At 32.4% G+C, this 13,295-nt stretch overlaps 1 protein-coding gene across 8 annotated transcripts in view; it reads right to left on the bottom strand.

Annotated features, from left to right (window-relative positions):
• Positions 1–13,295, bottom strand: part of NFAT5 (nuclear factor of activated T cells 5) — a 155,564-nt gene that overhangs the window by 57,439 nt on the left and 84,830 nt on the right. Inside the window, exons 1-4 of one of the 8 annotated variants that reach the window (XM_069085461.1) lie at positions 11,841–11,880; positions 6,589–6,650; positions 5,566–6,124; positions 2–194 (exon numbers count right to left, since the gene is read on the bottom strand). In XM_069085461.1, the coding sequence (XP_068941562.1) occupies positions 2–194; positions 5,566–6,095 (723 nt within the window). In that variant the 5' untranslated portion in view covers positions 6,096–6,124; positions 6,589–6,650; positions 11,841–11,880. Of the gene's footprint in view, position 1; positions 195–5,565; positions 6,125–6,588; positions 6,651–7,370; positions 7,411–11,840; positions 11,881–13,295 lie in introns of those variants that run through there. The other 7 variants (XM_069085464.1, XM_069085462.1, XM_069085465.1 and 4 more) reach the window with 7 other exon arrangements.

Consider the following 13,295-nt stretch of genomic DNA (forward strand, 5'->3'; position numbering starts at 1 on the left):
CCTTTACGGTAGGAAACCCTTGTTGTGTCCTATCTTTCACTGAACCGCGGCTGCCCTCCGTCAGGTACCTAGCTCTGTGCTGGGTCTCAGGTTGAACCACTATCTTCAGTTCCTTTCCCTCACTTTTAACAGGATACTGTCCACATAACATAGGACTCTTCTTTGCTCCAGCTCCTTTCTGATTTTCCAATGTTCTGAGAAATCAAAGCACAACATTGAAAAAATGTCATAGAAGAATAGTCAAAAAGGTCAAATGAGATTAAGGAAGAAAACAGAATAAATGGGCAAGTCAAAGTTGGAACAAATGCTTTGTTTACTAACAAAGTAAAAATAATTACCTAGGACAACATCCATATATAAAATACATCCATATATAAAATGTTAAGATTTCCAGCAAAAGACAGATATGATTATATTTTTTAAAATCATTAAGTTGGGTAGGGGAGAGAATATATGTTTAGAGGTAGGGAGGGAATAAAGAAAAGGGGACAGCTTTCAGCATCATTCTCCCTAGTATAAATTCAAGTATATTTTAGTTCAAGTACTGTCAAAGACTATACTGTAAGTTTTCCCTTTTTTTTTTTTTGGAGTAGACTTTGAACATATTACCCATGTGTGTATATCAATCTATGTGTTTATAAACACACACATACATATATTCCATATATGTCCTACATTATTTCATATAATATGTTCAAAATGTACTACAAAATGAATTGGTGTTATTTCCTTGTCAGATTGGCAAAAAAGGGGGGTATGTTAAAAGAAAATCCATAATTATATCACAACCTTCTGCTTGCTCTTTTGTGGCTTTTGGTATGTTTAACAGAAATTTTTTGCAAAGAATCATTACATCCATTTGCCAGTGGTACTCAAAGACAAACTTAAGGCAAGCTTTCCCAGATATGTGATTTCTGAGTATATGTTTATCTTAGAGATCAGTTTAATTGACTCCTGGTCAAAGAAGCAATAACCTAAAAGTTCTCAAAGTACAGGTTTTCACAATCAGGGTTTATAGTATAAAGAGTCCTTACCACCTTGTTTTTCAAAAGTTTATTTGTGAATTGAGGGTTTGAAGCTTAAAACACATTTTCTTTGTAGAAACAAAATTTTTAAATGGTGGATAGGCAACCAGCTTTACCCTCAAAATCTGATTCAACCAAAAATATGCTCAAATTACTATACACCAAACACTTAATAATAATAGTTAGCATTTATATAGTGCTTTAAGGTTTGCAAAGCCCTTTACAAATAGCTCATTATTAAGAGGAAAACTATCACTTGAAAGAAAGTGATAGAAAACAATAGAGATAACCTTTTCATTTAAACATCATAAAAGACTTAAATATATAAAAACAGTTTTAAAATAGATTCACCACCCTATGTGCCCTTAGTATTACTAATCTAGCTCTATACCATGACCCACATGGTAAACCAAGTATTCACTTTGGACTTTAATAGTTTAATCCCAATTACTTTAGAGGGAGAAAGGAACAAGAATGGAGATGACTTGAATCTAAAAGGTAAAAGAGGATTAGGTAGTCCTTAGAATGAAGTGGTTTCTCTGTTCCCTTTTCCAGGAAAGAGACTAAAGAGATGGGATTAATGAGGCTGGTATGAGCTCTGATGGCTAGCCAGGCAGTTAGCCAACCCATTAGCCTGCTGGGAAGATAGGCAGGAATCAAAGAATGTAGCAGCAATAAAGGAGCTAAATATCCTGTACCAGAAATATTAGGAAATTGGAGAGAGGAAGAAACATTCTCATAGGGCCACAGCAACTAACAGAGGACTGGCAGGATGACAAGGCAGGATGGGGAGAGATACTAGGGAAGAAGGTGAGAGAAAAGGCAAGAAATGAAGTGAAGTTCTTATGGTTATTAACAAACAGGACTGAAATTTCCATTTATTTTAAAGGGGTATATATAACTTTGGGGACAGTATTGTCCCCATTACATCCATTTCAAAGACCTCTAAAAGAATAAAATTTAAAAATAATAGCATGAACCCATGACCTTGTGATATGAAATTTGTTTTTATATTCATTAACCTAAGAATCAAAGTACTCAATCTGTACACTACATATAGAATCTTTATCAAGACATTCTAAAACCACAGGAAATCTTTCTGTAAGAATGTTTTCAAATCACTTTATTAAAACCTAATGTAGGGGGCAGCTAGGTGGCGCAGTGAATAGAGCACTGGTTCTGTAGTCAGCTGGACCCGAGTTGAAATCTGGCCTCAGACACTTAACACTTACTAGCTGTGTGACCTTGGGCAAGTCACTTAACCCCAATTGCCCCGACTTCCCCCCCTCCAAAAAAGACCAAAAAAAACCCCTAATGTAAAAATCATTAGTGTATCAGTTTAAAAGAAATGTTTTTATTTTTCCTTTCTTTAGATAAATTAGTTTTTGAAAGGCTAGTAATCAGAATGAATTTTACTATTCTAATATACCAAAATGTTCTCTAATTTAGCATATCTGCTGAACTTACTTATAGAATAGGTAAATCAAGGCTGAAAGGATCATACCAATACAACCCTAACTGACTTGGGGATTTAAATTAAAAGTTAAATCTTTAAAATTGTCTAAATCCAAGTATACAACTTCTTCAAAATTTATTTTACTATTTCAAATTATTCATATAATTTAGAATTCTGTTAAGGAACGATACCTAAATAAAAATAAGGATGATGTGGCAACAGTATGTAAGGTTAACTTCTAAATGCCAATCTGAAAAGGAAAATTCACTGTCTTGGCATGTTTTTGAGTGAAATATTTTCAAGTGGAATTGACTCCTTTGCCTCCATAATCTATTTTTCTATGTAATTATGCATGAGAATTCTCATCACAAAAAAAAAACCACACACAAAATAGGCATTGCCTCTTCATGACATCATAATGAAAATTCTAGTTAACTTCATGATGAAGAAAAATGAGGTTAAAGATTCACAGAAAACTTGACAGAACTTGGAAATGATATGATTCAGCATGACTAATTATACATTTTAAATTTCAACTTCTTGATACTATCTTATACATGTTCTTGAATGACAAAATATTTATTAGCAATTGTGTATTAATGCACACACGGTATTTTTATCTTCAAAAAATATTGCCTAATATCCACGTGCAAAGTCTTCTTTTAAATGGGCCCTTATATTTTGCCTAATAAATATGCCATATATCATAACTACTGGAAGAAATTTTAAACATAATTTTTTGGAAATTATTTACCTATCTCTATACACTGGCCTTCAAGGTTCCTATTTTAATTTTTTAATCATTATATGGTCCTATTTAGCAACTGTCTGGATACTAGGCTTCTAAAATATCAGAATTACATGAATTATCATAAAATGTTAAAAAGATCTCACATTAAAGAAAATCCTAGAATGGCATCATTTCCACTAACATAAATTCTAATTCTAATTCACATTTTATAACATTTTTGATATCCAATGAATAACAGGAAAATTTTAGTATTAGTTCTGTAAAACAGTTTAAAATGCTTAGCTTGACTGTATGTGATAAGCTACTCCAAGTCTCATTTCTTACAGGCCTAAAGTATTCCATCTCCATATGATTCTGAAGAGTTGACACTTTAATTCTTTCCTAAAAAGCATCATAGCTTTCATGTATTAATGTCAATTGTTTTTTCTTGTGAAAAAGTGCTAGAAAACTCCTTTTGTCTTATGAATTATTTTATAGGAGACCTTCAGTTGACAAAACTCTTTGTGCCTTCTCTTCAATATCAAATCATACCAAATATCCATTTCAAAGAAAGAAATGCAAGATATCTGGAGGAAGGTCAATTAATATCTCTAACTTAGTGCAATCATATCTCCCTATTTGAAAATTTGATTTTGCTTTTAATCTGTTTCCTCGGTAACCATTTTTAGAAAGAAGTTATTACCTGGTATTTTATCAAAAGCTTTCTTGAAACCCAAATAATCTGTATAATAATAAACACACATTTAAATTACTTCAAAAACTTAAGAAGTTTATATAAGTTTTAGAAATCCAGGATCCTGGATAAATTTACCAGAGTATATGAGACTACAAGTTTTTCTATAACTCTCATTAAAACAAACATTTCTGGAAGGCTTATTCTCTTGTCAGGTACTACAAATGAAATATTCTAGCCTTTTAAAACTTCTTTTCATGCAAACTTTCCAGAAAGAGACATTTGCTCCGCTTTCTATTAAAATAATTTTCTTAATCAATATATGTACCTAGTTAAAAAATTATGTGCAGGTATGTATGCAATAATGCAAGTTTACTTAATAATTTTATTCATATAGAATCACAGATAACCCCTTTTCCCTGCATGGAAGTATAAAGAATAACTATGATCAACAAAGAACATTTAATATATAAGAATCATTTTTTTCTTGGGAAGATAAGGGAAAATGGAATCTAATGAACAGTAAATATGTTCTCCAACATTATACTGGACCTACTTTCCAACTCACCAAAGAGAGGTACTTAGGATGCCATCAGGCAGTAAAACATTGGAGTTTCTCACTTGATCATGAAATGTTAAATCCGAAATTGTAATACCTACTCGGGCCCACCTAAAGTACTTTAGCTGAGGAAATATTAAACTTATCTTTCAAAAATAAGAGTGTTATAATATTTATTCCTCTAATCCTTAGGATATATTGTAAGCAAATATAAAAAATAAGTCTAGCTACCAACTGTCAAAATAGAGGAACTAAAGAAGCCATATGCTTAAAAAAGAAAAAGAAAAAAAAAGAAACACCACCATGTGCTATGGTGGATGAATATTTGGTAATGCAACTACTGGGATGTATTTAGTGAAAAGTGTGAACTGTAAGAAATGAAAGAAAATGCAAATGTACTCCCTCCCAATCCCTCATCCAATTCCCTTCCATACACGCAACCCAGAAGCACCAGATAGAAATATGAATAAAAATTTATTCTGGAAAAAAAATCAGATACAGAAAAGCATTCACATTAAAACATATTTGGGTCAATCAGTTCATGAATGTATCAAACAAAAACTGAAAAATGTGTTAAATTGGGACATCTCAACAAACCACCAACTCCTTTTTCCTTCTCTTCATTAAATGAAGAGAAAGATAAAAGTTGTCAGCAATGTACTGAGAGCCTCACAAAAAAAAGCGAACAAGATACAATGTGGGAAACAATCAATGTGTAAAGATCCCAATCTTAGCTGTTCATGAACTTCACTGGGGATTATTTTAAAAAGGGTTATCATTCCTCTTGGTAAAAAAAAAAATCTTTTCTCAGGTTCCTGATATAAATCCGTTTCAAACTGAAAAATCATTTCAAAACAGATCATGATTTTTCAGTCTATGATGCCTATCATGGAGTAAGTCTATTAAAATTCATTAATGCTAATTTTCCTTTAGTAAATTTTGGTGATTCTAGTTGAGAATTCTCATGGTTTTCAGTTACAAAATTAGCATCTCTAGCTTTACAAATAAATGTGAGCTCAACACTTCAAAAAGTCAAAGGGATGGTTTATTAGCTTTGTTTTGCACAATGGTGATAGAACTTTAAAAAATGTGAATACCAACCCATTTCCAGCTTTTGAGTTGCCTTTGCTGTCCGTAGTAAGCTGGGAAAGCACATAGTGAGGTGCTTTGGCACTGTCAGCATCAAATATATCCATGTTGGATTCTTCACAATCTCGCCGTTTGACCCCTGGCCTCTGCTTTGGATTTCGTTTTCGTGATTTTCGTGGTACCTCCGTGTTATCATTGTAGGAACTGGTGCTCATGTTACTGAAGTTGGAGGGAGAATCCTCTATCCACATACTGCAGCTCTGCTCAGATTCCAGTCCACAACCCTCATCCTGGCAGGACATCCGGCTGTTATCCAGCAAGTCCTCAGGTGGCGGCGAGATGTACAGGACTGTATGCCGCTTCGGTGTTGGCGGATGCTGCTGGACTGTGTTACCGGTTAACTGCTTTTCACTTACCCCTCGGTTACTTACCCCCACGGCTGAGGAGCAGCTCTCCACTTGCATAGCCTTGCTGTCGGTGACTGAGGTAGAATAAATGGTAGGGCTGGAAGAGGTGGTAAAGGAGCTGCAAGCACCGCCCATGGAGGAAGAGGAAGGAGCTGAAGAAGCATCTGCGGTGTATAATTCAAGAGTCAATACACTATACATGTTTTCACCTATGCTGGCTAGCAGTCCCATTGAAAATGTGATTTGTGAACTGATTATTTTTCCCCAAAATGAATAGTTGGAATTTGGTAAGTTTTAGAATGTAAATGCTTCAAGCAATACAAGGCCTAAGCAATAAAATGATTTTTAAAGATGCCCAAATAGCATTATTTTATTTGTAATCAATATATATATATTAACTCTAACTTTAATTTTCAAGTTGTATATAAGCTGCAGAGCAAGAATAAAAATTTTGTTGCCTCAGCTGGACTGATTCTTTAGAATTTAAGTCATTTAAAATAAAAAAGGAAACCCCAATGTGAAATGTATGCTTGTAGTTCATATTCAATGCCAATTAAATAATTTATTATAATAAATTTGAAAAAGTGGGACTGTGCTTAGCCACAAAATATTAAAATAAGTTTCTAACCTATGAAGCAGAGAACTACAGGTCATTTTTAATGCAGACACTCCCTGCTTCAGAGGCAAATCCTGGAATAAAAATATGAGAAAATAAATGAGAAAAGAGCTGCTGGTTATTCCAGATATCAATTATAAAATGAGAAATAGGAAAAAAAAATATATATATATATAATTAACTGAATTGTAGAAAAATGGAACTGGTACCAGTCATTGTGGTTGGTGCAGACCGGAAGAACAAGGATAAAAACAATTTGATTTGAAACATGCGGGGCATTCTACAAGATGAACAAATTGCACTACCTTGGATCTCCAGAGGTTGGAAGTGACAATTTAAAATTACAATCTCTGAAATTAATCAACACTTTCATAGAGAGTGAAAACCAAAGTGAAGGACCAATCATTGGGTATATTTTACCTATAAAGTTAGTGATAGTGCCTTGGGCATAGAAGGCACTCAATAAATATTACATTAAATCATTATGGTCCACTTCTCTCTCCTTAAAAGGGGTGATGTTATTTTCATTAAGTGAACTCCTTCTGACATGACTAACAGCAAGTTTTACTAATTATAAATTAAAAAATTAAGATAGTAAAATCTCTGGAGAGCAGCATAATCAATTCTTATAAAATGATTTTTGTAAAACCATTATTCTGATCTATTATGTTTTGATAATAAAGATAAAAGAATTCATATTATGAGTAAAAGATTTTTTAAAACTGTGGCATTTGGCAGAACAGCTCATTGAAATTTACACTTTAGTTCTTAACAGCATAATTTTTGAGGCAAACCTGTATCTGTCAGAGTAAATTAGAAGTTGTAGTCATTCCTGTAATTTTTAGAAGTACTGTAGTATCTTCTATAAGAAACAAAATAGAAAGTTCATGGCCTGAAAAAAAAAGAATATGCAAGACTTATTAGGCCACTGAAATTGTTGTAAAAGTCTAAAATGAATCTTTACCAATATCCAAACAGGCCACGTTTTAAATTGGAATGATAAATCTTAATTTTTTTTAATTGGGGGAAAGGATAAATGGATTTAGAACTGTAACATTTACAAAAACCATAAAGGAATGATATGCTAAAAATTAATATCTATGTAATCAAAATGAAAGTACCAATATTCTATATTGTTAAGATAATAAAGTTTGTGTTAGAATAAATTGGAAACTAAACAAAAGTTACACACCCCCAAAATAATGTACAGCTGTCAAGGTTCAAGAGCACAAGAAATAAATCATTGATCAATAAGGTGCTCTACATTCAGCCACATGGAAGATTTTCTTTGCTACCATAAGTTCTGAAGAACCTGGAGCAATTAGATGATACCAGTTCCATTTTCCAGAGTTTATATCCTCATCAAATGCAGTAGCTGAAATTGGAAGATTCAGTCACTTTAAACTGCATTCCAATTTAAAGAAGAATTTATCCTTTTTGCATCATGCATTAATGCAATGTTTTCTTAGTAAATAAATATTTGTAAAGATTTGTAAAAACTACAAAATCTAGATGCTAATGTCAGTGACAGTTTAGAAGCTGATTTGCAGCTACTTTGTGTTTAAATACAAAGTTCTTCTCTCATCTTTTGAGAAATATTAACATTAATTAAAAATAGGAAAAAAGTGTTACCTTGAACATTCCCTTCAATCTGTTCCAACTATTGGCAAAATTGACTCTATATTTCTTTTTGTATCTTCTACACTCTCATTCTCAGAGAAATACAAGTATGCAGCATGCAGTGTTTGCAAGTGGAACACACAGAGCATGCAGCATGAATGCTGTGGACTTGTATTTCGATAAAGCAGCTTTTCCCCCTTTTTCTTAACATTTACACTTAAAACTAACACCATGCACAAGAAAATGCAGAATATGAAAATCTCAGGGATCCCTGTCCATGACAGACTGAAGTTATATGTAAAAAGGAAACAATCACGCCCCCCAAAAAGCAGGCCATGAAGTTTAAGACAATAAAAAAAGGTCCATCACTTTAATATTCAAGATGTGACCTAGATTTCATAGTGAATATAAATTTCTTTTGTCAAGTACAATACCAGATAAATCTTCATAAGAAAACTCAACAAAAAATAATAGAACAATTTTATATGTAAAGTCTGTTCGGGACAGGTATGCCAAACTGCGATATCATACCCTACATAAATTAATCTATGTACCTTGCTTGGAAACCTAACACACAATAGTTATTTTTACCTGCAGCTTCCTGGATATACTTATTAAATAAAAAAGTATATTAGCACAAACTATTAAGCTAGAAATACCAACACTGTCAGACAATACCAGCAAACATCTTTTAAATTAAGACAATATAATATGAAAACCTATCCATACTTTTGTTCTTAAAATCATAATGTTTTTGCTCAGTCCCACCCTAATAGAATTCTTTACACAAAAGTATCTACTATGTTTTGGTACAGGAGAAAATACATCAATCACATGCATTATAAATGCATATGTGCAGGCTAATACTAATGGAATCCAAATAATTGCTATATTGAATTAAATCAAAGTCAGAATGTATCAGTGCGTCCCATATTTAGGAGATACATCAAATTTTTTTTTGTAATTTAACATAAGAAGTACTATCTAGACACTACTGTATGTTATATTACTTGAAAAGGGGGGGGGGAGCAAATATTTAACATTTCCAGGTAACTGTTTAGTATTTTTAGAGAATACCTTTTAAGGTTAGGATTAGTCTCCTTGCTCCTTAAATTTACTGTGATGAAAAAAAAGCAATACACTTTGTACTAGACTAGTTTTTAATACTCAGAATAATAATATAATAATAATTTTAAGAAAATTCTTAAAATATTTCTGAACCCCCTCATGCATTCTCAACATTCACAGCAAATTGGAATACATGATATAGTTTGTTTTTTTAAAATCTGTACAACCATGTCTGAAAAGTCAGTTGCAAAGAATTTCAGCTGGAGTTCTGGAGAACTAAACTAAAGGGCTAAAATACAACCTTGTACCATTTAGATATTTTCCTTTTCCATATGTGATTATTTTAATATTATTTTTATGAAATTTATTAGGCAATCTTTTAAATCATTTTTTAGTGTGAGATTTCATTAGTTTTAACAGTTATAAATACCTATTTTATCTTTCTTTTGGAAATGTCTTACGACTGCTCATTAAACATGCATATATATGTATGTATATATAGATATATACCTTTACATATGAACATATTTCAACTGCCAACTTTTTGTTTGATATTTCTTTAAATCACAAGACTAAACTATTCATGTTTCCATTTCATGAGATTTTTTTAAGCTCAGCAGTAAAAAAAAGATAGTGAACTTCATTTGTTAACTAATTTCTTCCCAAGAAGAAAATTAAAGTTGAAAGTTAAACATTTTGTCTGTTATTCCCTCATCACCCCTAAAATAGACAAATAAATCTCTACTAATACTTCCCCTTTTATGACTTTATATAATCATCCTCCAAGGGGGTTATTTTCTTTGAAGCAAAGGTGATTTATACAGAATAAATTTATCATTTATTCCATGGCATTTCCTGTGACCTCAAAGGGCACAAATAACTAAGAATTTCTATTGTTTACACATGGAAATTTCTAATCTTAAGATGGGTTAATTCTAAAATTAAAAGTGAGGACAAGACTAATTGTTTACTATTGGGTTCTATTTCCAGACCTATTAATGAAAAACTAATTCCACTGCTGGAAAATGCATGTTTGTGTCTACAAAGCTAAACACTACCTTTAAATTCAAATGCCCTGCCTTTTCTATGAAAGTGAACCTGAGATATTTCTATGAATTAGTTGAATTATTAGAGTTCATACTGAAAATTCAAAACAGCCAGGACATGAGCAGTGAAGGATAAAATCTACACGAAGCACCTAAATGCTAATGTACTTATTAATTTTTTTTTCTTTTTGGAGGGCAATTGGGGTTAAGTGACTTGCCCAAAGTCACACGGCTAGTAAGTGTGTCAAGCATCTGAGGCCAGATTTGAACTCAGGTCCTCCTGACTCCAGGGCCAGTGCTCTATTCACTTCACCACCTAGCCACCCCTATTGTACTTATTATTAACACTAAATTTGCTCCCCTTCCAACAAACATGAAAATGAATTTAAAATGGTACACTGGGTAGAAATCAGCCCAAGTTTTGTCTCCTCTCAGTTAGAACAAATTCTATTTGAATATTAAGAAATGCTATGTGACACAGTGAATGGAGTAGGGAAGACTTGATTCTAAATTCTGCCTCCCATATTCCCTAGCTCTATGATTCTGAGCAAATATATTAATTTCTCTCTACCTTAGTTTCCTCATCTGTAATCCAGGAATCATAATAGCATGAACCTCCCAGGGTTGTTGTGAAGATCAAATGATTTAAAATATTTGTGTTATGTGCTTTGCAAACCTTAAAACACTATATTAATGCTAGCTATCATAGTAACAACTATTGTATTTTCAAAACCTACCATATCCTGTAACATATATATAAACAAATTTCTAAACATATTTTAGCAAAGAACTTTTTTTTTAAAGATTGCTGCTAGTTATGAAAGAAACTGCCATTTTTGTGGAACTAAGCAGTCTCTTTGGAGAACTCTTTTAGAGTCACAAAGATTCTTTAAAGCCCTAAAAGAAAAATCAAATAGCTTTTGACAGGTTTTCAATATATAGCTAAAACTATATCCAGTGTTCCAGGTAAGCCAATAGTGGAAGGAAAGAAGGCAAACCATTAACTGTTCAGAAAGCAATCAGAAAAATAAACAGAAAAATCAACACTGGCAAATTTGGAAATAGTTTCTGGTCCCAAATCCATACTATTCAGTTTTCACAATTAGAGATTTTATTTTAACCTTACTAGAAGCATGAACTTAAAAAACAAAACTTTTTTTTCAGATAAAATCACTGGATTACAAAGATATACTTTCAGAATAAAGAAGAAAAATACTCAGAGGAAAATAATTCCAGGTTTCAAACTCATGTTGCCAAAAGACTGAGACATGAACAAGAACATACAAAGTGGCTGCAAATCTGCTTTTTTGTTTTTTTTTCCAACACCTTCATGCCAACCTGGGTTTGTTATTTTTCTTTTTCATATAATATTAATGTAAAGTTTTAAACTTTACCAAAAAGTTTAGTTTCAAATCAGTATCAATCCACTATTTAGAAATAAAAAAAGAAAGACAAGTAGGAAGGAAGGAAGGAAGAGAGAAAGAAAGAAAGAAAAAAAGACTTATGAAGAAGTCTGAAAACGAGACCGACCTATACCCTGGGTGAGATTGGATGGGTTAAGTGTCTCTGGTACTATTTGTCTTCACTATTGACAGACACTGTCACACAACCCACCACACGATGCCTGTCTCTGAATGGCGGAGCTAGAATGCAAGTTAAGTGTATTAATAGAAAAAACAACTAGCATCCCAGCATATAATATAAGCAATCCAATTTACTTTAAGAAAAATAAAAGATTGTAGGGCTGGTTATTTAATTTACATAAAAATTAAAACAGTTTCATTTTTTATCTTTGACATTTACATGCTGAAATGAACAATATTTTAAACTTATAGTAATATATTTTTAAATTAATCTACTATCAATAGACATTAATATCCAAATAGATTTAAGAGGAGTAATTTCTTACCTGAAACTTTAGTTATCTCATATTCACCAATACAGACAAATATGTTTACTGGTATAAAAATATAAGCTAATCCATAAGCCAGAATTCTTTTTCCTCTAGGTAGACTTTCAATAATGCTTACACCATGAAATTAACTAAAACCACCTTAAGTGTGAACAGGACCATGAATGACTTAATTGTCTTAAAATACAAATAATATTTTCCTTGGAATCAAAAGAACACTTTAAATTTCTCCAATTATTGATGCCTACCCTCCCACCCCACCTAAAAAGTCAGCTACTTTAGGGGTTAAAATGACAAACTGATATTATCTGTAAAATATCTGAGACTCAACACTATAGAGCTATTCTTACATAATAGTTATTATTACAACAAGCTGTTAGCATGTGCGCCAGCCAGCTCCTGGATTTAAGGTACTGACATGTTTTTTTTTTAAGTTGTTCCACTCGGGGCGGCCAGGTGGCTCAGCGAGTAAGAGCACCGGCCCCAGTGTTGGGATGACCTGGGGATAGAATCTGGGCTCTGATACTTAGTACCACACCCAGAAATAACTGGCTGTGTAACCTTCAGCAAGTTACTTAACCCCAATTGCTTTAAAAAAAAAAAGTTGTTCTACTCTGAAGTTTAATGAATTCTTAATTATCTTCTTAGGCTCTGTCCAATTCACAAGTGAACCATCTATTTCTTTAAAAAAATATACCCTGCAGCTAAAACACTATGTTACATATTTAACTAGATTAATACCATGGTGGTGGTGTTGCAGGATGAAATGTTATAAATACCCCCAAATACCACCACTATAATCATTAAGTTGTAACTGTTTAGCCTACTAAAGGTTGTCTGTGAATTCTTCTTCTGTAAAGAAACAGAAGATGCTATCATTTAGCTATTGATGAAAACCCTGGGTAACATTCTAGTCTAACATCTAAGATAAAAAAACCCAAGACTAACAACTATATAATATAATCAGTTTTAAATAATTCAAATATAAAAGGACAGAGATCTATAATTGCTTCCCTTTAAAGGATTAAAGTTTGGTCAGATTAGAAAAACAACTGTCCTAAAAAATAATGCTG

This window comes from Petaurus breviceps, unplaced genomic scaffold, assembly GCF_028583685.1.
Source record: "Petaurus breviceps papuanus isolate PSGF00001 unplaced genomic scaffold, PetGlider_PUasm1.0 176, whole genome shotgun sequence".
NCBI classification, from domain to species: domain Eukaryota; kingdom Metazoa; phylum Chordata; class Mammalia; order Diprotodontia; family Petauridae; genus Petaurus; species Petaurus breviceps.